The sequence below is a fragment of the Dama dama genome, chromosome 4 (genome assembly GCF_033118175.1).
Source record: "Dama dama isolate Ldn47 chromosome 4, ASM3311817v1, whole genome shotgun sequence".
NCBI lineage: Eukaryota > Metazoa > Chordata > Mammalia > Artiodactyla > Cervidae > Dama > Dama dama.
Window position 1 is genome coordinate 66,893,523 of NC_083684.1, and position 25,332 is coordinate 66,918,854.

Sequence of the window (25,332 nt, forward strand, 5' to 3'; positions counted from 1 at the left end):
AAGAGATCTCTAGTCTTTTCCATTCTATTGTTTTCCTTTATTTCTTTGCATTGATTGCTGAGGAAGCCTTTCTTGTCTCTCCCTGCTGTTCTTTGGAACTCTGCATTCAAATGGGTCTATCTTTCCTTTTCTCCTTTGCTTTTTGCTTGTTTTCTTTTCACAGCTATTTGTAAGGCCTCCTCAGACAGCCATTGTGCTTTTTTGCATTTCTTTTTCTTGGGGATCGTTTTGATTCCCGTCTCATGTACAATGTCACAAACCTCTGTCCATAGTTCATCAGGCAATCTGTCTATCAGATCTAGTCCCTTAAATCTATTTCTCACTTCCTCTGTATAGTCATAAGGGATTTGATTTAGGTAATACCTGAATGGTCTTGATGAAAATGAAAGAGGAGAGTGAAAAAGTTGGCTTAAAGCTCAACAATCAGAAAACTCAGATCATTGCCTCTAGTCGCATCACATCATGCCACATAGATGGGGAAACGGTGGAAACAGTGGCTGACTTTATTTTTGGGGGCTCCAAAATCACTGCAGATAGTGATTGCAGCCATGAAACTAAAAGACGCTTGCTCCTTGGAAGGAAAGTTATGACCAACCTAGGCAGCATATTAAAAAGCAGAGACATTACTTTGCCAGCAAAGGTCCATCCAGTCAAGGCTATGGTTTTTCCAGTGGTCATGTATGGATGTGAGAGTTGGACAATAAAGAAAGCTGAGCACCAAAGAATTTGTTATAGCCATGCTTTCTGGGAAACAAACTCACTCAGAAGGACAATACAGATAGTGGATTGCAGTTTATTACACCAGTGGGCCCAAGGCAGAGTCTCCTCTTAGCCAAGGACCCCAACCAGCATTTGTGAAAATCTTTTGTACCCCATGTGTACTTCTCCAAACCCACCACCCCAATCCCTTGATGCTTACAAAGGAAGGGTAAATACAATCACAATAACCCCATCATTCATGTGTTATGTGTTCAAACAGTTAATAATCAATAAGCCCGTGGTTACATTCCAACCAGTTAATAACCAATAAGCCTGTACTTACATTCTGATACATACTGTCTGGAGGCAGGGGTGATTAGTGCCTGTTTTCTCTTAGGTGATGAGTAACCTGGATGTGATCTTCAAGGTTCCCCTGTCTGGAGGGGGTCTTATCCTTCCATTGTCGTTCCCACAGTCACTAAGCAGAGAGTTCAGGGTCCACTGGAGAGGCGGCCTAGCACGATCAGCACAGACAGGCCTGAGATGGAGTCCAGGCCCTATGAATTCCTTCTTCATTCCCACCTCTTGGTGCTCTTAACTCATATTATGAGCATCATTCATAGGGATATATTGCACCCTGCCTCTCCAACTGCCAATTAGGGAGAATGACATCAACCTTCGGGTTACAAAGTTCATAATACATTGTAAAATTCAGGGTCCACAAAGCAGAACTATCAAGGCAGCTATAACAGTGGTAAATACAGTTTTCCACCAATTGCTCTTCACCCAAGATAGGACCAAAGTCCAGAAAGGAATGTTCTCATTTGACATTGCTTTTACCTGGTTTTTCATGTCATCTAAAGTAGTCGATACATTGTCAGATAAGTCAGGAATGTATACACAACATTCAACCTTAATTATAGCACAGGTCCCTCCTTGAGCAGCTGTGAGTATGCCCAAAGCCATTTTATTATGAATTACTGCTTTTCTCATTTAGATTTGCTCTTCATTTAAGGCTTGGATGGCTTCTGTTCTATCTAGGAGGGCCTGTTTGTGAAATTAGTCAAGGCCTCTACTTTAATCATAATATATTTGTTGTCCCTACAGAGGGCACGAAAAAGGCAGCAATATACTCATACCATTGAAACACAGATCTTGTCCACCTAGCATGTAAATAAGGTCGATTTACTGGGGCTTGTTGTAGGTTAGGCTTTTGTTACACTGGCATTTATATCAAATGTAACCCCATGACCCGAGTCTATTGACTGTAGGTCTTACACCAAGAGAGCAAGGAGAGGTTATGATTGACAAGAGAGAGGAAAGTCTCTTTGTCATCCCAGAAAAGAGCAGAGAGGTTTAAAATCTGCTTGGCGGAGCGGTGACACCCACCAAGGAAGTCCATCCTTCACAGACAGAGGCATAGTCCTACATACCCAGAAGTTGTACGTGTTGTGGAAGTCCGTGTAGGAATGTGCCCATGAGGTGAAAACGTTGTCCTGAGTTGACAGAAGTTAAATTCAAAATCACGTTGATGAGGCCAAGCAGCAGGAGTTGATTGTGCGGCTTCATCCTGAAGGGGCTCGTCTGGGATCTTCTTTTCCTTCTTCTTAAGGATGGTCTTAGTCTCTTGAGGATCAATGTGGTCCCTCTGTGCAGTCCACTCAGCGTTTTCTGGGTCTGCGTGGTATGCTCTCTTCACCCTCGTATGATGGATCAAGGGACAATACCTGCAACTTTAACTGCAGTAGGGGTAGTTAGAATAACATAAGGGCCCTTTCAACAAAGGGCTAGCAAATCATGTTTCCAATCTTTGACCCATACTTGGTCACCAAGTGTGAACTCATGACTCTATTCCCCGAGGGGGAACGGCACCCTTGCTTGTACAAACTTAGTTACCCGATTTATTACCTTACCCAGTTCCATCTGCTGTGAAATCCTATCCCCCCTTACCTGAGGCAAATTTGTCGACACCTGTTTTATTATGGGAGGAGGCCTCCCATACACAATTTCGTATGGAGAATAGCCTTGGGACTGTGGGGTCATCCTGAGTCTGAGCAGAGCCATCAGAAGCAAGTCCACCCAGGAGCAGTCAGTCTCTATGATCCACTTGGAGAGTCTCTAAGTGTCCGGTTGGCTCATTCCACCATCTCAGAACTCTGGGCCTATATGCAGTGTGCAGTTTCCACTGGATGTTTAAAGTTTTGCTTATTTGTTGTACTAACTCAGTTACAAAAGCCAGGCCATTGCCTGATCCAATGCTGGTAGGAAATCCAAATCTGGGAACTATTTCCCTAAGCAGGCACCGTGCTACTTCTGATGTTCTTTCAGTCCAGGTAGGAAAAGCTTTTACCCATCTTGGGAACGTACATACCATGACCAGCAGATAATGGTAGTGTCGGTGAGGTTTCATTTCAGTGAAGTCCACTCCCAGGTGGTCAAGGGGCAGCGTGCCTTTCAGCTGAATACCTGGAGGATTTTGTCTGAATCCCCGGGAGGCAGCATTAACCCGTGAGCAGGCAGCATGGCCTAGGTGGGTCGCTTGGTGTGTCTGGCTTACCAGAGTGTGTGCCAGCTCCTCCAGTACCAATAATTTGCCACTTGGCAATTCCCACCCTCTCTTTTCAGTCTTGATGGCCCCTTCCGCTCTGGCTAACCTGACAGCCGTTGTCCTTGTTTTATCAGGCTAGTGCCATCAGTATATAGGACCCAATTAGGGTCTGGAACCTTGAGCCCTTCTTTAAAAGAAAACCTAGATACCTTACCTCCTCTTTGTAGATCTGTGCCTTCTTCTTTGACACCCAGTAACCTGCTTCCATCAACAGCTGGAGCAATGCATTTGTCCCTTTCCAGCATTTTTCCTTGGTCTCAGGCAGCCAGCAGCAGGTCATCCCCGTATTGTAGGAGCCTACATCCATACTCTTCTGGATGGAATGAGTCCAGGTCAGAAGCCAAGGCTTCCCCAAAGATGGCTGGGAAGTTTTTTAAACCCTTGTGGGGGAGTCCAGATGAGCTGTTGTTTGGTGTTCCCGACTGGATCTTCCCATTCCAAGGCAAAAATGGACTGTGGCGCTGGTTGAGGCATATGCAGAAGAAGGCATCCTTGAGATCGAGGCAACTGTAAACTTTAGTCCTCGGTGGGAGGAGGCTAAGTAAGGTATAGGGGTTTGGAACAGTGAGGTGTAAAGTCACAGTAGCCTGGTTGACTAGCCTGAGATCTTGTACTGGCCTATGGTCCTGTCCTCCTTCCCTTTGGACTGGCAGGATTGGCGAATTCCAAGCTGACTGGCACTCTACTAGAATGCCTGCTTGTTTCAATCTGTTGATGTGGGGCAGTATGCCGGCTCAGGCCTCTATCCATAGCGAGTGCTGGCACTTTCTAAGCGGGATGGTGCCTGGTTTGAGTTCTATTATCACTGGGGCGTGATGTTTAGCCAGCCTGGGGGGAGGGGGTGTTGTCTTCCACCCAGACCTCAGGGAATAATTGAGATAACTCTCTCTCATGCTCTTCCAGCCTACCCGGTTCTTTCTTCGGAGGCTCATGCAACCTCCACCCATCTTGGGGTGGTACTGAGAGAGAGGGCAAATAAGTCATAGAGTCCATCCAGAAGGTGGGCCTCTCCTCAGGGGAGAAAGTCACTTGTGCTCCTAGTTTGGAGAGCAAGTCTCTTCCCAACAGGGGTACTGGGCACTCAGGAATGTAGAGGAATTCATGAATCACTTGGTGCGCCCCCATCTGACATTTTCTGGGCTGGCAAAATGATTTAATCATCTCTTCTCCCGATATCCCAGTTACAGCGGTAGTATTTTTGGACAGAGGTGCCACAGGTTTTGTTACTACCGACAGTTCTGCTCCTGTATCCACTATGAAGTCAATGTTTTGGTCCCCCACTTTTAAGGTTACCATGGGCTCTCGGGGACCTGATATCTCTGAGCCCTGGCAGCCCTAGTTAATTTCCAAGTCAGCAAGCCCCACAACTGCAGGAACTTCCTCTTCCTTCCTTGCCTTAGGGCATTCATTCTTCCAGTGGCCAAAAGCTTGCACCGGGCACACTGGTTTGGCCGTAACGGGGACCGGGGCCTCCCTTGGGACCGGCTGAAGGACTGTCCTGTCCCTGGGGCAGGTGAGGTTTTCTGGAGGGCCGGAGACAGACTTTCCCAGAGCAGCAGCTTGCACTGTAAGTCTCTTGTCTGTTCTCTTTGGTTCCCTCCGGCTCTCTGGCAGAGCGCGGTCTCTGCTTAATTCCAACGTCTCCCTCCCCTTCTGGTCAGTCCTCACCGGGAGAGGCGGGTATAGCTTGGACGGTTCGGTTGGAGCCGGATCCTGGCAGTGTTGGCCAGAGGCTTCTGTCACCGGGATCGGAGCCTGCAAAAACGGCGGCTCTAGGACCTCCGGGAGAGCTGGCGGCAGAGCAGCGGCTGCTGCAGGAACTTCACCCGGCCCTGGATCGGGCATTAAGGCGGCCTCCGGTCCCGGTGAAGTGTGAAAGAAAAATTTAAAACAACTCCATTTTAGATAGCATTACAATTCTGAGCGAGAACCCCTCCCGAGAAGAAGAGAAAAAAACTTCGTCAATCCAACCAATCAGAAGGACACGAGTTACCCTCCACCCCTAGGCAATCTAGCAGGGCGGGAGAAGCCCCTCACCCCGCCCCCATCCCACCAAGACTTCCTGCTTCCCCGGCTGCACAGTATAAACTAGCCGATCCCCCTAAGTTTTCCCTACCGCGCCCCGTATGAATTAGCCAATCCCCCTAAGCTTCCCTTCCCGCCGTCCCTGCTAGACAGGATAAAAACGACTCGCCGCTTTCTCTCGGGGCTCCTTCACCATTGTGTGAAGAGGATCCCTGCTCCAGCTTGTAATAAAGCTCCTCACTGCTTTTGCATCGATCCGCGGCTCCTGTCGTGTTTGGGGGAATTCCGCAATCCGGGTACAACATATGGGGGCTCGTCCGGGATCCCCCGAGCCCTTCAGGACCCGCGCTTCGGAGGACGAACGGCCGGTAAGCAATAACAGCAGGTGCATCTGTGTCAAAGGGGGCCCAATCTGTGTCTGTCTGTAGCTGGAAATTAAACCCAGGCGGGCGCGCCGACAGTGGTCTCCAGCAGGGGGCCGGAGGGGCCGTCCTCCACTCCCACTCTGTCGTCCCGTGTATGTACATACCTGCGCGGACACACTCTGTACTTTCTCGGGATTGCGCGCTCTGTTGTTTGTCTGGAGTGTGGTCTTGTTTGTTCATTGTGTGACTGACTGACGAGGGGACAGGCCCAATCCAGATGCTCTCCGCTTACCTTAGTAACTGGATTCAGGGGCCAGAGTACTCAGGGGCCAGCTTGTCTGCCAACGGACCAGACCCAGCGGCCGCAAATGGGACCCTTTTGTCCCTGGTCTCCTCCTGACGCGGACAACTGGCCAGAGTGCCCCGACCGGTAAGGAACAAGAGACTTCATTAACCTCTCTCCCCTTCCCTCTCTCTGTCCTCTCCTTAGCCGTCCTATCCTTCCCGTTTTTCTAGTCCCCCGGTCCTGGACGCAGGAATCTGGTCGAAGGGCCTCAGCTTGAGCTGAGGGTTGGAGACTGATCACCTCCTCTGGGCAGAGAACTCGAATTTTCTGATCTGGTTTCTGGCAGGGCCGAGTTCCAGTCCTCCCTTCTCTGGAAGCCCAGGGAAAAGTCCCGCAATGCCTGGGTGTCTGGAGGTGGCAGGAGACGTCTGTAAGTCCACCCCTTTTGCCCCTCTTTCCCGCCTCCTCCTCCTTCTTCTTTCAACCTGGCTTTTTTTCCTCCTTTTAAAATCTTTGAAGACATCTGAAGTTTTGCGTCTCTATAGAAGGTTTTCTGAGAGACTGTATTCTTGTATTTAAGGGAGTGTCTGATGAAGACTTCCAGGTTTATATGTGTGTTTTAACTCTGTTCTGTGCTGTGATTTGTGACGGCTATTTTGCTTTGTCTGACCAACATTTAGACCTGCCGCCATTTTGTTAAAACTTGATTTTCTTTCCCTGTGCCTTGAGACCAGGGCTCTCAAGAACACTTATTTAGACCATCTGAGACTGAGAGAAAAAAAAAAAAAGAAAGAAAGAAAAAAAGCCTTTAAAAATGTTATTTGTTTAAATTTTATATTGTAATATCTAATTTATGACCAAACTTAGAAAATGAAGATAGATCTTGCACTGTGTCTGTCTAAATATGTTTTGGTATGTCTTTGTCTCTGAAAAATATTTTTAGGTTAATTTGTAAATGAGCTCTATTTAATTGGCTTAAAAAAGGGGGGGTAAGAGCTTACAAATCTAATAATTCTAAATTAAACAATAAATTCCAGGTTCAGGTGAACTGAGAAATATTCAGTATTAAATACCTGATATTAATGTTTGTTTGTTTGTTGCCCTATCTAATACAGACATGTCTGAGAGTAATTAACATCAAGTGAAATATTTCCATTGTACCTAGGTTTAATATAAGTTAAATATTATACCTGTTACAAGTTTGTCGACAAAATTACCTTGAGTAAAAAAAAAAACTTGTAGAAAATGTAAATGAGGTATGAGTTTCTATATAAACTCTATTAAAAATAATTATTCTTTAAGAATATCTGTCTACAACAGTCTCCCCAGATTGGCGTAACTTGAATTTCTAAGGGTTGTGCTAAACTAAGTATTGGAAGTCTATTAAATAATTAGGTCATTTCCAAATGAAATAAGATTTTGAAACATTTACTACTAAACACTGATTTCCTTTTACAGAAAAACTAAAGAGATTTGAGACTATAAATGAATAACGTTTGATGCCATCCTAAAATGTTTTAAGAAAACAAGGGTTTTAAAAATTATCACTGGTATTTATGCTCACCAATCTATAAAATGCTAATATAAAAGTTAGCTCTTGGTTGGTAAAAGAAAGCAAGAAGTATCCTTTCAGTAAAAAAAAAAAAAAAAAAAAAGTGTTAAAAAATACTAAAAAGAGTTATGCATGATCAGGATTTTCTAAAATTAGATTACAATTAGTTAAATAAATAGATTTTGTTAAAAATGACACAGTCATAAAAAACTGGTTAGAGCCAATTAGGTAAAGCTTTTAATTAATCTTTTTGATAAAACTTCCTGAATTGAATTCTTTTAAATTTCCCTTGACATCTAGCTAGCTTTGGGGTGTTTCAGAGGGCCCCTGAAACATCCCAAAGAGAGATATTAAACTGTTTATTTGGTTGGTTAAATTAAAAAAAAGAAAAAAAAGAGTTCACCTAGATTTGTTAGGCAAAATCTGTGATAAGCCTTTGGTGTGAGTTTCCCAGCCCTGTTTTATATTAAAAGTTCAGTCTGAGATCCTACAAGTGTTTCAGCAAAATAAAAAGTCTATGATCAATTCTGTTATGTGATATTAAAGTAAAAGTTTGTTTCTGAAGCTTATCTCAGTAATCTATCTTTGGATGAAGATCATATGCCTCATGACCTGCAACCAGGACTGAAAAAAGACAATTTAAGAGACTGTCTCCAACCTGGCTAAAAGGACTTTTTATCAGGTACTCTTAATTAGCTCATGCACAATAAAACTAAAGAGAAATTAACTCTTAGATTAATTCCCACTTCCAGAGGCCCCTACACTGGATTGGCCTATAGGAAAGACAGCTGACCTGATCTCACCTCAAAATGATGCTCAAACAGGAAATACTACAGTACACCAGGAGGAAAAGACAACGACATCAGAGGTGGACAGCTTGTCCAAGATGCTGGACCTGATTCGTGTGATCATTTATAGTGTTCTCTTGACTTCTTAGACCTTTGTGTATAAATCAAATGCTTTTCTATCATAGGCCTGATTCTATGCCAGTTTTAAAAATCAATCCAATTGTTGGGTTTGTGGCCAATCACCTGTATCTAGTTCTGGGTTACTTTGGTAAATTTCTCTACTACAAGACTTTAAATGGTTGGCCCTGAAAAAATTTACTTGAAAAAATTATAGTCATATTCAGGTCACTGTGATATTACTAGATGAGATCCCCTCACCAGGCCAATTAATAATGCCTACTCTGACTCTGGCCATAAATTTGAGCCTTTTTCTATTCCTCAAGCTCAATCAGAGGAAAAAAAAAAAAAAAAAAGTTTAAGCAAAAGAAAAAATCTCCCACAATTATAAGATAAATTTATATAGATAACACCAGGCTATGGTAATTTAGGTTTAAAGTCTCCTCTGTGTTAAAAACAATTAAATCATACTAAAAATAATCAGTCTAGTAACACTAGAAAACTGGGCTGTGTGCCTTATAGATGGTGGTGCTAATGTATAATTTCTCTGAAAGATAAAGGTCCGTACAGAGGAGACTAAGTCAGACGACCTGAGATGACGGGGCTACATCTAATAGAAGCTCGTACGTCTTCCTCGTGACTTCACTAGCCTTGCTGGCTGTGTTCTTTGTATTCCACCTGTTTTACAAAATTGCCATTTCTTACAGTGCCAAATGCATGACTGAGGCCTCTGATAACATAATATATAGTTCCCTATGAGATCAATAATCATGGCAGTGTAACTCTAGATATGAGAAAAAACAACAAGAGGGAATGTTTTCCTGGACCAAGAGGCTAGTAAGACAGGTGGTCCAGAGAATTTTAGGTACTGTTTTATGGCCTAGTCCAGTAACAGCACATTGAGTGGCCGGTCAACAAAATCTTTGCGAAACCTGAGAATAGATATTCTCAGCACCATGGGATAAAATGGTCATGAAATGCCCCCCTCAAAGTCGTGGTCAAGTTTATGAACAAAAAGGGGCTTTGCCAACTGAAGATTGACACTTGCCATCTACATCTACAGCGATGATATCATGGCCACTGCAACTGCTGACTTTCAATGGCCCTGAAAGGAGTTCAGGGTGAAGATCAAGAATGAGACACTCAGTGCTCTGGAAAAAACTGGCAGAACAAGCCTTCAGATAGTTAGATCTTTTCAAGAGATTTTATGAGTCCCAATTCTTGCATCTTCTCATACCTAGAGAAACACTGACATCATTAATGGTGCCATCTGCTTTGGCTATTAAAAAAATTTTACAATTAAAAGTCAAAATAGAGTACTCAGTGATGGTTCAGACATCCTGGGAAATAACCAGGTGTTACTATGAGTGTAATTTCATATTAGACATTGTATTGCTAAACACTTGAGTTTTCTGAGTCGTGTCAGGCTTAAATGCCACCATTCTCAAAACAATGTCTGCTAGAAGCTAGTAACTTCTACCTTACTTTTTATAAAACTAAGCAACTGGCCACCTGGCTAAAAGTCTCCCCGAAGTGCCAGGTCCAGACTGGGTTTCAGGCCTATTCTTCTAAAAAAAAAAAAAAAAAATTTATTTTGTCTATTAAAACTCCAGTTATCCCTTCTCCAGCTACTACTAACTGGGTATGTTACAACAAAATGGCAGAACAAGGGATTGAGATTTTAATCATACAAGGCTCAGGTCTAAGACTTAAAACTCAGAAATACTCCCAATTCAGTGTCTCTTCTCCAATCTGAGGCAGTCCTATGCCCCATTTTGACAACTATCTCAGTCATAGTTGCCCTGTTCCCTAAATTAAAACTGAGCAGGACTCTGTGGGGTGGCAACTCTGGAGTACAGATCTGCTGTACTGTAAAATATAGGCTTTATTCAGCCTCCTTCACCTTCCCTGAGTTCCAAAGGGTAGATTCAAACAATTGCTAATCAAGAAAGGAAAAAAAATACAGAAACAGAGGGGAAACAATCAAATGGTGGTACAGCCTTGAGACGGTCCTGGTTCCTACTCAAAGAAATATGTATAACAATGTCTTTGAGTTCTACAGAACTGGAGCCCACCCAGGTGAAAGATGGTAACTTCAGACTAAACACAAGATTCCTAGAACACAGCTCTGTTGCTTGACCACCAGCCAATCATCCCAGCGGTGCCTCCTGTTTCTGGGGACCAGTGATGACCATCCTGTTAGGTCTCCTGTTTGGCCCCTGTCTACTTTATCTCTGAGCGGCGCCAACAGTTTCAAACTAAGTTGCTGTTATTATAAAAGTAAAAGCTGGTTTCAGATATAAAACACCCCAACTTAGATCAGGTAGAGAGAGACTTCTGCTCTGCTAGGCAGGCCTACGCCCAGGCACAGCAGGAAGAAATTACAGAAGAAACAGAATTCCGCCCCAATTCTCAAAAAGCATCTTGAGTATGAAGTCTTTCAAGAGAGAGTTATTAAGAAAAACACACTGCCTGTCCGTTCACCTAATGTTACTCAGAACTCAATATTCGACTGTCTCCATAGATGATATAGTTGAATCTGTAGAACACCCATGATTGGGTCTTCCATAGGAACTAGAAGAGGGGGAAATGTGAAAGAAAAATTTAAAACAACTCCATTTTAGATAGCATTACAATTCTGAGCGAGAACCCCTCACGAGAAGAAGAGAGAAAAACTTCGTCAAACCAACCAATCAGAAGGAGGCGAGTTACCCTCCACCCCTAGGCAAGCTAGAAGGGCGGGAGAAGCCCCTCACCCCGCCCCCATCCCACCAAGACTTCCCGCTTCCCCGGCTGAGATCCCCCTAAGTTTTCCTTCCCGCGCACCGTAGGAATTAGCCAATGCCCCTAAGCTTCCCTTCCCGCCGTCCCTGCTAGACAGGATAAAAACGACTCGCCGCTTTCACTCGGGGCTCCTTCACCATTGTGTGAAGAGAGTCCCTGCTCGAGCTTGTAATAAAGCTCCTCACTGCTTTTGCATCGATCCGCGTCTCCTATCGTGTTTGGGGGAATTCCGCAATCCGGGTACAACAGAAGCAGGCCTGTCATTATCCAGTATGGGGGAGGGGGCAGGTCATCCCCGTCCAAATCCTGTAGAATTTCCTTTTTTATCATCAGTCAATTTTTCTGCCATTAATCATTTTCCCTTTCCCTTCTGGATACAGACCTTGCCCAAGTAGGAGGGTCTCAAGTTAACCCTAGCCATGGAGATTGATCCAATAGATGGAGATTGATCCAGGTGTCCTGGCTCTCCTGTTACTACTGTATAGACTGCTTCCACTATTTTTGAGTTCATGGTGTTCTCTGGTGATCATCCTTCTCCCATAGAGGGCCTTTCGACCACAGAGTATGTGGAGGTGGTTAGGCTTCATCTTCACCCCATAGTCTCCTCCTAATACCTTCTTTATATTTTTAATCATGCACTCCAATACAGTTGCCTTAGATTCACTTCCCCCCCATCTTGCTTACCTTCTCGGACCTTCTTGTACTTTTCCTTTTCGTTCTGTCTACGAAGTTCTCAGTACCCTATGTACTTCTGATATTTCCACTCAGTGACACTTAAACTGCCATTCTGCCTCCTTCCTAACTGGTGTGAGAAGAGCCTTACCTGCCAGATCCCAGAGGGAGAAGGGGGATCAGCGTGTCTTCACCCGCCGGGCAGCACAGCCGAACCAGAACATCACATGGTCCAAGACAGTTTCTCCCTTAAAGTCCATTTGCCTTGGTGGGCTTGATCAGGTGCAGATGAAAACACAGATGGGTTAAATATCCCATGTCCCAGGCCATCTCTGGAAAAGCCAATTCATACTCACTTCTGTATCCCCCTCCTTCTTGCCTAACAATTCCGAGGGGGTCAAGAATTTCACAGCAGACAGGACACCTCCTGGGGGAGGGCAGAATATGAGCATACAAGGACCAGTTCCCTATCCTAAAAATCCCCTGGCGATCACTTGGTAATAACTTTCCCCGAGACAGTGTGGACACACCTCCTAAATGACCTTCACAAATTTCCGTCCTAAACCCAAGCACGCTCGCCGACCTGTGTACCAAGCAGTCGCCGCCTGCCTATTCCAGGCTCCTGTGGGTCCCCGCTCCTTCTAGTCCCTCCCAGGAGGGTGATCAGACCCCTCTTCCACCCTGCTGGGTGGGTCCCTCCTCACCTGAGCGCTCAGTTCCCCTGCTGCCATCCACTACCTGCTAACGTGAAAGGTTCGGGCGTTGAGAAGCAGAATCCTTCCAGAGGGGCGAGGCGCCTTCCCCCTTCTAGGAGATTCAAGTTACAAAGCCTCGGGGTGGCCTCAAATGAGACCAGTCTCCTCAAAGTGAGGAGTTTCCCAGCCAATGCACCAAATGTTATAGCCTCGTTTTCCGGGAAACAAACTCACTCAGAAGGACAATACAGATAGTGGAGTGCAGTTTATTACACCAGCGGGCCCAAGGCAGAGTCTCCTCTTAGCCAAGGACCCCGACCAGCATTTGTGAAAATCTTTTATACCCCATGTGTATGTGTACAAACCCACCACCCCAATCCCTTGATGCTTACAATTGAAGGGTAAATACAGTCGCAATAACCCCATCATTCATGTGTTATGTGTTCAAACAGTTAATAATCAATAAGCCTGCGGTTACATTCCAACCAGTTAATAACCAATAAGCCTGTGCTTACATTCTGATAGATACTGTCCGGAGGCAGGGGTGATTAGTGTCTGTTTTCTCTTAGGTGATGAGTAACCTGGATATGATCTTCAAGGTTCCCCTGCCCGGAGGGGGTCTTATCCTTCCATTGTCGTTCCCACAGGCACTAAGCAGAGAGTTCAGAGTCCACTGGAGAGGTGGCCGAGCACGATCAGCCCGGACAGGCCCGAGATGGAGTCCAGGCCCTATGAATTCCTACTTCAAATTGATGCTTTTGAACTGTGGTGTTGGAGAAGACTCTTGAGAGTCCCTTGGACTTCAAGAATATCCAGCCAGTCTATCGTAAAGGATATCAGTCCTGGGTGTTCATTGGAAGGACTGATGTTGAAGCTGAAACTCCAATACTCTGGCCACCTGATGTGAAGAGCTAACTCATTGGGAAAATGCCCTTATGCTGGGAAAGATTGAGGGCAGGAGGAGAAGGGGACGACAGAGGATGAGATGGTTGGATGGAATCACTGACTCAATGGACATGGATTTTGGTGGACTCCGGGAGTTGTTGATGGACTGGGAAGCCTGGTGTGTTGCGGTTTATGGGGTGGCAAAGAGTCGGACATGACTGAGTGACTAAACCGAACTGAACTGAATGGATTAGTGGTTTCCTGTTCTTTCTTGCATTTCAGTGTGAATTTGACAATAAATAGTTCAAGGGTACAGATACCAGGTCTTGGAGGTCCACACCCATCTTAGAAGGAGCCCCTCCCCAACCAATCAAGCTGACATTCTTTGTTTGCAGAAGTTCCCGCCCTAAATGCTCCCTTCCTGAGGTCACAGGGGTGCCGAGTGTGAGGCTGCAGCTCTTGGATCTTGGACCTGGATCTCCCTCTTTCATTGTTTCAAAAACCCTCACAGGCTGGGTCAGGTAACCTGGTAGTTCTGTCTGTTCTGTCTTGGGAACTGTACTGTGGCCTGCACTCTGTAAGGCAGAAAGAAAGGAGGAGAACTCGCAGGGGTGGTCTGCATAGAGAATGCAGGAAAGGTGAACAGCAAACGCAGGATGTGATTAGCATATCAGGTTAGTCTGGATTATCCGCTGCAGACCAGGAAGAAGAAAGTAACAAAGGAGCTCTGAAAACGGCAAAGGGAAACAAGAAAACTATTTCTTCTCGATCATTGCAGCAGTTGCAGATTCAAGAGTTGTGTGGATGCCTTTAAAGTTATCTACTTAACGCCCAGATGTGAGTTTTTGATAAAAATCCCCAGAGGAGACGCAGAGCTGGAGGAAGAAGAAGAGGAAATGGCAGCTTCTCAGGTAAGTGTCCTGTCCCGGGTCTGGGGCTGTGTCTGCTTTTCCTCCTGAAATGCCTGGTCTGAACATCTGCAAACCTTCAGTTCTCTGCTTCTAAGTTTTCTACCTAGGGTGTTTGTTGCCAACTGCTTATTTTTTTTTCCAGTTTTTCTTGTGTTAGAGGAGACTGGCTCTTTAGACTGTTTCTTCCTTATGTCCCAGAGCCTGTTATCCAATGTATGTATCCTGGCTTTCTATAGAGCATGATGAATTCTCAACATTGTTCCGTCAGTTTCAATGTTGAACATATTCCCTTTGTGAAAGACCAACACGGGGAGGCACTGGTATAAGGGATTCCCAGTGGAATGCTGTTCTGTGTTGGGATCCTAGGGAAGTAGGGGAAATGCCATGATGAGTTTATATCTGGATGCAACTTCAGGTCTTTAGAACAGGAGCAAAAGGCAATGCCCTTGGAAATAGAATGGACTCAGTGGTCCAGATTTTATTCAAAAATAAAAAATGTAGTTGAAGACTATCCTCTTCCTCTGTGTCGATAAGAAAGACTTACTAATTAAATGTGGTATTAGGCTACATGACACAAGAGGTATATATGAAGTGAAATTTGCTTAAAACTAACATTTTTTAGCGATAGATTCACATCACAGTTTCCATAATATTGCCAAAATACCCATGCAGTGGTAATGCATTCTTCCATGTACTTCTAACCCCATGACTCTGATGGTCACTGGTTTAGGTACTTCTGTGAGATTCCCATGCAACGCAGCTCATGTATTTTCCTTTTGTCTTTAACAACTCTCTTGGGGAAAAAAAGTGAGGGATGTGCCTAAACTATCACAGTTAATGGGGGAATCCCATATGCTCTTAAGTTTCTCTTTGCTTTGGAAGATGACTGTGTTTAGTAGAGATGCTGGGTTTGGGGGATTTTGTCACCCCAGCCCAGGTCTGATCATTTCCAGGTACACTCCATGCTCACATCACAGAGTCTCATCACATTTTTGTATTTTCCAAAATGTCTATAAGAATCTTATTAGTGTTAATCTATGTTCAACTATATTAAAATGTGAACTATAGCTCTTTGGAAATGATATAGATTTTCAGGAAATTGAAAAATTAAGAACCAGAGCTTTACTTTATGTTACATCATTCTGTATATCTGTATTCTAGTTTATTTAAAGAAATAAAATAATATCATCCTCATATATTTATGTACATTTTTAATAAGTTAAAAAATTTTATTTTATTGACATGACAACTTTTTTCCTATTAACTATTAATAAGTATATAGTCCCATTTTAGTTTATGTGTCTGTCCACAAACCTGTTAACATGATTTGATCGCTTTTTTCTATTTTTCTAAGATTTTCAGAAGAAGGGAATAGGTACCTATTCTAGTATTCTTTCCTGGACAATCCTATGGACCGAGGAGCTATTATTTCTCTTGCACATTCAAGATTCTGTAAAAACTGTCAGAAAGATATACAGTATATACTAAATAGTTAAAATGATTCTTGCTGCAAGGTTACTATCCTATAAGACCTGTAAAATCTGTAAAAGAGTTAAAGTTCAGACTTAAGTATGAATTCTTCCCTACTATTCTCCTTCATTGCTGTTCAGAATGGTCATTTGTGGAGCAGAATTTGCAATATTACTAGTTCAAATAAGCTTGGTAAAAATGTGGCACAATTTCTCCACTCCGGAACTCTTGGATCAGAATCTGCTTTTTAAAAATGTTTCCTGGTTTTTGGTAGACTATCCTGGGTCACACGAGTACAACACTCAAAAATAAATATGCCAGTGTTGATCTGAATACATTATAATTTGTCTTCCACATCAGAATAGTTTCTTGTGAATCATATCCTCTTTTCTTGGGGTTAAAAATGTGGTAGAAAATGTTACTGTGTGATACCAGAAACTACACTAAATCAAAATCAGTTCTCTGAAATTACTGCTTTCGTTTAGGGTCAGGTTAGGAAGTCAGTCAGTCAGTTCAGTCATTCAGTCATCAGTCCTGTCTGACTCTTTGTGATCTCAGTTGTGTCTGACTCTTTGTGACCCCAAAGTACATGGCATCTGTACTTTGTATTTCAGGGGCGGCTGACATTCCAGGATGTGACCATAGACTTCACTCAAGAGGAGTGGGAATGCCTGGACCTCGGTCAGCGGGACTTGTACAGGGATGTGATGTTAGAGACCTACGGGAACCTGGCCTCCTTGGGTGAGGAGAACTGCCTTCCAGAATCTCTTTTCCACCACTGGGTTTGGTTCCTGCATTTCTAGAACGTGTCCTGGAATTTTCTGCTTCCACCAATACCTTCAGATCCCTGCTTTCTAGCAGGAAATGGGTATTTGTGAGTTTAGAAAGAAAGCCTTCATGGTGATTCAGTATGATTCTAACCTTTTTCTTCCGTGATGTAATCTGCCTCCTTCACTCTAGCGTGGTGGTGATTGAATCAGTTCCATGGTATTAAATAGTGACACCTTCCTCTTAAAATCACATTTACACTACTTACTTTAGCCTTGTAGTACTTGACCAGAATGTCAGGATCTAATTTTTATGTATTTGTTAGTGTTGTAAGGGTGCTTTCAATAAAGTATTTGGGCAAATCATCCTCTAGGCTGTATTAACATTTACCCGTGTGTTCTCTTATCATCCAAATACATATTGGGTTGGAAACTTATGAATCTATAGCAAAACAAATATTCCTTTCTCTGATGAACAGGTCTTGTGGTCTCTAAGCCGGACCTGGTCACCTTTCTGGAACAAATGAAGAATCCCTGGGATGTAAGGAGAACGGACACAACAGCCACATACTCAGGTAGGTGTGAATGGATGGAGCTGATGACTCAGGTGAGAGGTCCAAGGAGCAGTGAGGAAGTCAGCCTTTGTCCTGTGGCTTGGGAAGACGTGCTCCAGTGGAAATGATTTTGGAGAACTCTGGGTTCATTTCTGTTGCTGTCATAGACAGACATTGCCTGGCTTCTTCTGCCTCTCAATCATTCATGAATTCAGGTCCATGATTACTTTTCTCATTCACAGTGAGAATTTAAATTCTCTTCTTTGCTTGTAACAACTTGCATGAGTTGGCTGCTCTTTCATTTCTTGGGGGCCCTAGGAAAACTGCCCATTGACCAGTAAATATAAGATGCTCTTTTTAAAGTTTGTTTCTACCTCTAGAAAGAAGTGTGTGAGTGGAATTGTAAACAAACTACAAATACTCTAGGAATATTGGAGACAGAATTTATTTTCTGATTTATATTTTCTAAAACACTAGAAGCTACAAATATGACCTTATACATTTTAAACACATTTCTGTGTATAAAGCAAAACTTCCATAAAATGAGAGAATGCAAATCTCTGAGTTACACCAATGTTTCACATTTCTTTATGTGAAGTCATTTTAAATATCTGAAGTGTATTTGCCACAGTTCCTCAATGGTAAAATACTTTAATATATTCAATTAACTCAAAGATTTGTTAAATAAATCAGCAAAATAGTTTAGGACATTTCCCACCATATTTCTAATGGTTGTTTCAAACTATTAACATTTTAGATCTTATAAAGTCCTTTTAAGTCCTTTAAATCCTTATTGGATTTAAATCCTTATTGCTTTACAATCATGTGCTCTTGTACAGAAAGAGAATAAAGTATACATATAAATAGCCACTCTTTGTTAGATTTCCTTCCATTTGGGTCTCCACAGGTAACGGAGTAGAGTTCTGTGTGATCCCAATATATTTTTTAAAATCTCACTTCTTATTTAATTGCTTAAGACTTTATTATCTCATTTGTGACCAGTTTCTGATGCCCCTCAGGTTCTAATTAGTTGTATGCCAATATCATTTATGATTGTTAGATACAAACATCTAATAGAATGCGTTCCAGTAGAACACAAGTGGTAAGAAGTGGGTTAAAGTATTTGAAGGCACCTAGTATTTCTGAAAATGTTTGGTGTCTCCATTTAAGACGACTTAGGGCAAAAGGTAATCATTAGACTGCGTGTCTCTGCTTCATTTATTGGTTCTTGTAGCTTATTATTTTGCCCCTTCCTCTGCCCCACACTCCTTGTCCCCTGGTTTTATTACGTCTTCTGTGTGTGTGGTCTCTGTCCTGAAGGCTGCAGGGTCCTAGTTCCTCTTGTTTCCTGTGCCTGCCCTTTAGGGCTCAGTTTGGTCCTGAGGTTTGTGCCCTGATCCCCTTGATGGGCACTTGATTGCTGTAACCAAGCCTGCCCTGGATATTGAGGGGCGCTTCCCCATCGCTCTGTGGCTGTCACCGCCCTGTCTGTGGTGGGTCTGCACCCTGGTTGGTGGAACAGAGGCCCCAGATCTGTTTCTTCGCTGTGATCCTGATCTGTGTGGAGGCAGGTGGGATTGGAGCACACCCCCGGGAGAGAAGCCCCTGAGGATTGCTGCTCTGGGGATGTTCCCCTTGGGATGTGCTCTGTGCATCACTTTCACCTATTGGGTGAGTCTCGTGTGACCCTGGTTGGCCCTGATCTTGGCCCCACCTCACGCATGGGTATGCCGGCGCACGGGCCTGGGGTGTCTCAGATGTTGTTCTCCCCGGGTCACTAGCATAGATCCCCTGAACTCAGGGCCTAGGTCCCAGGTGCTGTGGTGCTGTGGCGGAAGCTCAGACTCTGGCCTGGACACGTCCCCTCGTGTCAGAGCCCACAAAGTCTACAGTTGCTAAAGCCACAGCTGCTGTGACTGGGGGCGTCCCCCTTGTCCTTCAGATGCTCTGCAGGGGCTGAGCTGACAAAGCCGGTTGCTTGTGTAAAAGCATGGTTAGTGCAGCTGCGAGCAGAGACCTCAGCTTTTCTTCCTTAACCCTGGGGCTCAGCTGTGCTTTCAGCTCCATCTGAGCATGTGGCCCACCCACAGGTGTCTGCTCCAGAGGCTGCCCCAGGGCACAGGGGTCTGCTGATGGGGGAAGAGGGGCATGTGGGAGGCCGTGGCTGGGCCTCAATAGAGCCCACCCGGGTGGTGGTCCTCCCTACTGCCATGGATGAGGGGCCAGCACAGGGGGAGAGAGGCTGTGGTGGGGTTCTTCCCTTTGGGCCTCACTCAACAATGGCTCTCTGCGCTTTGGTGGTGCAGGCTTCCTGCACAAGCATCCCATTTGCCGAGCTCCTCCCTCCCTCCCGTCCCCTCAGGATGTCTCCTCATGGCCAACCGCAGTCCTCTGCCTGGGTCCGCTCCCCAAAGCCCACGTTCCAGCACCCAGCCCTTGTCTGCAGTGGTGGACACCCTTGAGGTGGACACCCTTTCAGGCTGGGTGGGCAGGGCAGGGGTCAGCACCCCATCTGCAGCTCTCACTCCCCTCTGCCACACGCGGGTTGCCATGGTCTCTTCCACAGAGAATGAGGCTCTCCTTCTGTCCAAACTGGGCTCCCCCAGTGAGGGGATCCCCCGGATGTGGACACCTCTTCTCTCTTCAGATCCCTGCAAGCTTACAGGTCCCATCCCAGTTCCTCTCCTCTTCCTTCTCCTTCTTCTTTTTTGGTCCTACCTGGCTCAGCAGGAATCTTTCTGATTGTTTTAGGTGGTGTAGGTTCTTTGCTAGTGTTCAGAGGGGGCTCTGTGAGAATTCTTCCAATTCTGATGTATTCTTGATGAATTTGTGGAGAGAGATGCACTCCAAACTGCCTAATCCTCTGGTACCTTGATCCTTAGGTCCCCATTTTCTCTAAATCTTCAAGGATATTCACTGAGAATAGTAGATAAGAAAGCTTCTATTTGGTATCTTTCAGCTGTGTCTTCTCACAACACCCATGGTTTGATGTCAAAGAATCCAAGGTTTGAAAATTCAATCCAAAAAGCAAACCTATATGAAAGAGCTCCCCCCAGAAATGAACATTTAACCAAAGACTGGGGACATACAAGGGTATGTGACAGACTGAGAGGATGTTTATATGGACATAAAGAAATTGAGACCGTTTCACATACTGTGGACATGAGTGCCAGAAGAAATGAGCACTGGGAGTCAAATTGGGGAAAGCACCCGTTTCAGTCATCACCGTCTGCCGCGCAGTGTATCTTTGTAAGCAATGACTCACATCAGTTTTTGAAACACACACGTTCTCTGAGGGGAAATGTGGAAAATCTGGAAGGTCATCCAGTCTCTACTCCAAATGCTCGTTCAGACCACTCTGAACATAGACTTCGATCACACATACATTCAACCACGTCTAAAAAGGAGAAGTTTACAAATGATGGGGAAAACTCACAATATAATCAACTTGAGGGGTCTGTGAGCAGCGAGTCATTCTTCCACCAACAGGAAGGTTCTCTCCAATCCAAAATGTGTAATGTTAATAATAATGGAAGAGACTTAATTCAGCCATCACTGTTTGATACATATCGTGATAGGGTTAATATAAAACAACTTTTCATGTGTAATAACACGAATCAGGCCTTAAGTAGGAGCTCCAACCCCAATAGTTCCCAGAGTATTTATGATGGAGCAAGAAACTGTTCATGCAATGACAGTGGATATAACATTGGACAAGACTCTGATCTTAGGAAACACCAGGCACCTCAATCTTCAGACAAGGATTCTGAAAGTAATACAGGTAGGAATATCTTTTATCGAGGATCAGGTCTTTCACTAAATAAGAGTTCACATACTGGAGAGAAGACTTACAATTGTAGTGAATATAATGTGTCTAATCAGTCTTCAGAACTTACTGCACAGCAGAGTATTCAAAATCCACAGAAAAACTGCAAGAGTAAGAAATGTGAGAAAGTCTTTACTAATGCACTCAATCTATGTAAACATAGCGAAATTCATACAGGATGGAATACATTCAAATGTACAGAATGTGACAAAGCGTTTAATCAGAGTTCAAAACTTAGTCAACATCAGCGAATCCATGTTGTCCAGAAGCCTTATAAATGTAAGGATTGTGGCAAAGGCTTTAGCCGGCACTCAGGTCTTACTTGCCATCAGAGAATTCACACTGGAGAGAAACCTTATAAATGGCACAAATGTGCTAAAGCTTTCAGTCAATACGCAACTCTTATTAAACACCAGCAAATTCATAGTGATGAGAAGCCTTATAAATGTAAGGATTGTGGCAAAGGCTTTATTCAACGAGGAGGTCTTACTTGCCATCAGAGAACTCACACTGGAGAGAAACCTTATAAATGTCAAGAATGTGGAAAAGCTTTCAGTCAGTACGCAACTCTTACACAACACCAGCGAATTCATACTGGAGAGAAACCTTATAAATGTAAGGATTGTGGCAAAGACTTTAGCCGGGGCTCAGGCCTTATGTACCATCAGAGAGTTCATACTGGAGAGAAGCCTTATAAATGTAAGGATTGTGGCAAAGGCTTTAGCCGGCGCTCAGGCCTTATATCCCATCAGAGAGGTCATACTGGAGAGAAGACTTATAAATGTAAGGATTGTGGCAAAGGCTTTAGCTGGCACTCAGGTCTTACTTGCCATCAGAGAATTCACACTGGAGAGAAACCTTATAAATGTCAAAACTGTGGAAAAGACTTTAGTCAACACTCTACTCTTACTCAACACCAGCGAATTCATACTGGAGAGAAGCCTTATAAATGCAAGGATTGTGGCAAAGGCTTTAGGTACCGCACAAGTCTTAATCGTCATCAGAGAATTCACACTGGCGAGAAACCTTAATAATATAAAGAATGTGGAAAAGCTTTCAGTCACTATGCAACTCTTACTAAACATGAGCGAATTCATACTGTAGAGAAGCCTTATAAATGTAAGGATTGTGACAAAGCCTTTAGCCAGCGCTATGATTTTACTCAACATCAGTTAATTCATACTGGAGAGAAACCTTATAAATGTAAAGAATGTGGAAAAGCCTTCAATAAAAACTCAAATCTTACTCAACACCAGCGAATTCATACTGGAGAGAAGCCTTATAAATGTAAGGATTGTGGCAAAAGCTTTAGCCGGCACTCAGGCGTTATGTCCCACCAGAGAGTTCATACTGGAGAGAAGCCTTATAAATGTAAGGATTGTGACAAAGACTTTAGACGGCACTCAGGCCTTATGTCCCATCAGAGAATTCACACTGGAGAGAAACCTTATAAATGTCAAAACTGTGGAAAAGACTTTAGTCAACACTCTACTCTTACTCAACACCAGCGAATTCATACTGGCGAGAAGCCTTATAAATGTAAGGATTGTGGCAAAGGCTTTAGGCACTGCACAGGTCTTACTCGCCATCAGAGAATTCACACTGGAGAGAAACCTTAATAATATAAAGAATGTGGAAAAGTTTTCATTCACTATGCAACTCTTACTAAACACGAGCGAATACATACTGAAGAGAAACCTTATAAATGTAAGGGTTGTGGCAAAGGCTATAGGCGCCGCACAGGTCTTACTCGCCATCAGAGAATTCACACTGGAGGGAAACCTTAATAATATAAAGAATGTGGAAAAGCTTTCAGTCACTATGCAACTCTTACTAAACACGAGCAAATTCATACTGAAGAGAAGCCTTATAAATGTAAAGATTGTGACAAAGACTTTAACCCAGCACATTGGTCTTACTTACCATCGGATAATTCATACTGAAGGAAGTCTCATAAATGTAAGGAAACCTGCAGAGGCTTTAATCAGCTCTCTCACCTCACTGGACATCAGAGAGCATGTCCTGGAGGGAAACCCTAGTCATGAAGTAAGACATGGAAGAGGTTTGTCCTGAACATACAATTCAGGAGACAAAAGACTTATTTATATAAGAAAGATATGGAATGATGTAAAGAAAATGTAGCAAAGTATTTATAAAAAATCAAATCTAAATAAATATCAGGAAATGCATACTAGAAAGTATTTCATAAATCCTGTTTTCTGAAGTTCCTCTTAGGGAGAAATATTGTAGATAGTGATTCATAGTTAAAATAGATAGAAAATTGATATGTTAGTATGGATCACAAGATGAAGAGGTGATGTTTAGCCATGTACAGGTACTAGCTATGTATGTTTGTTTATATTGACAAGATTTGTGATTATTTGAAAGCCAAAATGAATGTAACTGAATTCTCAAATTACTCCATGCCACACTTCATTTCTAGTGTGCATGCAAAGTTATGTTTTTGATGGCTGGTACCTCAAAGATGAGAGAAGCCCTTCTATCTAGGAAGAAAACATTTACATTTTTCTCCATTAAAAGATTAAGGACACAGGAATGTAACATGTACAGTGAACATCTAAATGGTGGTGTTTGTCATTCATGTCACACATCCCTGTAAGTCACCATGATGTAAGTGTTCAGGGAATAATTCCACAGATTAAAGTAAGATGTCCATTTTCAATAGTTACATCACTTGCTTTTAAAGTAAAATACAATGACAGTTCACTAAAATCTTGATAAATTTTATAATATCAACAGAAGTCATGAATATCAGCTAACATGTTTCAATTAAAGACATCTCTGCTACCCTAGAAATGTACGGAAAACACTTCCCAGAAAAGTCATGTAATTATTGTATGTCTTCTTAAATGATTAGCCTCCCTTTTGTAAGCATAGAAATCGTAGTTCTCAGATCATTGTATCAGAGGAAAGATTATCATTGTTTATGTTTATAATCTGTCTTTTAACCAAAGTTACATAGCGGAGTGTAAAAGGTTTTATTCTGTGTGATAAGCATACATGTTAATCAATAAAACTGAATGGTTTCTTATGTAAATGTTGGTGTGTAATGAATGAAGTGTTAGCCTAGCAATTGGATGTTGTAGGAAAGAATACCTAATGAGAAACTCTTCAGTAGCATAGACGGGTGATATTGGTAACAATTAGTTTCCTTATTGCCCTTAAGTTTCAAATCATTTGATCATGTATTTCCCATCATTTCTCCATTGTACTTTTCCCCCTCTCCGTAGCTGCAGGGACATTGTGACGGTTCTAATAAGAAGGATCATACAGAGTACTGTTGAGAGCTCCCCTGAACTGCTCCCTGCTGTTGCTGCCTCAGCATCTGTCTGGGGAGCAGGCAGCCTGCAGGTCCTTGAACTCACACCAGCCAGTCCTGTGAGCACTTGCACCAGAAGACCCCCTTGCTTGAGACCAGCAGGCTTGCTGAACCCCAGGGCCTATTCACAGGCTCCCCTTCAATGTCACCCTCACAGAGCCACCAAAATCCTAGTCCTTTTGGTCTGAATGGACCCATCCACACTCAGCCTGGGGAGCCCACAGCACTTCACCCAGGCCTCTTATAAAAACCTGAACCCCAATTACTGCCTCTTTCTCTGCTCACTTCTGTCCTTGACCTCACTCAGAGCTTGCTGTGAATTCTCTCAGGACCTAGAGTCATGAACTCACCTGCTTCAGTTGACCTTTGTTCTTCTATTGAGCTAAGTAAGACTTTTCATGGGCTCATTTAAGCAAATGTAAATTTAACATTTCTCACAAGAATAGTTAAAAGTCATGATGGTAAAATTCTGAACTAAAATTTGTAAAATCTAACCCTGTTTCTTAGCATATGTTTTTGTAAGGCTTAAAGGGACTGTTTTCTCATGGCTATGACATACGCAATGCAATATATAAATATCTGAAAGTATATATGCTATATAATTAATATAGCATACATTGAATATAATAAATAAATATCTGAAGGTATAAACACTAGCAGTGAGAAATACAAGGAACATGTGAGTGTGTGTATTAGTACACATTTACTTAAAGAATTGAATGCTAGACCATAACTGCTCATTTCAGATTGCAGATGATTTACTAAAAACTGCAAATCTTCTAAATTTGTCAACTAATCTATTCTGTCTACTATTCTGGGAATTCATTTCCTTAAACGTCAGGAGGTTACATTTTTTAAGGAACTTCCACACTGTCCTCCCAAGTGACTGCACCAGCTTACATTTCCTCCAGTCATTCAGGAGGTTCCCTGATCTCCAAGCCTCTTCCACATTTATGACATTATTAGTGGGCTTTCTGCTATTCTGACT

General features: G+C 43.2%; 1 protein-coding gene and 2 pseudogenes across 2 annotated transcripts; 1 reads left to right on the top strand and 2 right to left on the bottom strand.

The window, feature by feature from the left end:
• Positions 1-779: 779 nt before the first annotated feature.
• LOC133055198 (endogenous retrovirus group PABLB member 1 Env polyprotein-like) lies at positions 780-4,254 on the bottom strand (annotated as a pseudogene).
• On the bottom strand, positions 780-7,909 carry LOC133054822 (uncharacterized). Of its 2 annotated transcripts, none has more exons than XR_009692512.1 (3): positions 5,526-7,909; positions 3,462-5,161; positions 780-2,438 (listed from the first exon to the last, which is right to left on the bottom strand). XR_009692512.1 is itself a non-coding variant. In XM_061140149.1 (3 exons), exons 2-3 carry the CDS (start codon positions 5,721-5,723, stop codon positions 4,643-4,645), a joined length of 717 nt encoding a protein of 238 aa, XP_060996132.1. In that variant the 5' UTR covers positions 5,862-7,909; the 3' UTR covers positions 780-4,642. The 2 variants fall into 2 exon arrangements, 1 of the variants encoding a protein (XP_060996132.1); XM_061140149.1 differs by having other exon boundaries at positions 780-5,161; positions 5,526-5,723; positions 5,862-7,909.
• On the top strand, positions 5,692-24,087 carry LOC133054812 (zinc finger protein 665-like; annotated as a pseudogene).
• Positions 24,088-25,332: the final 1,245 nt, after the last annotated feature.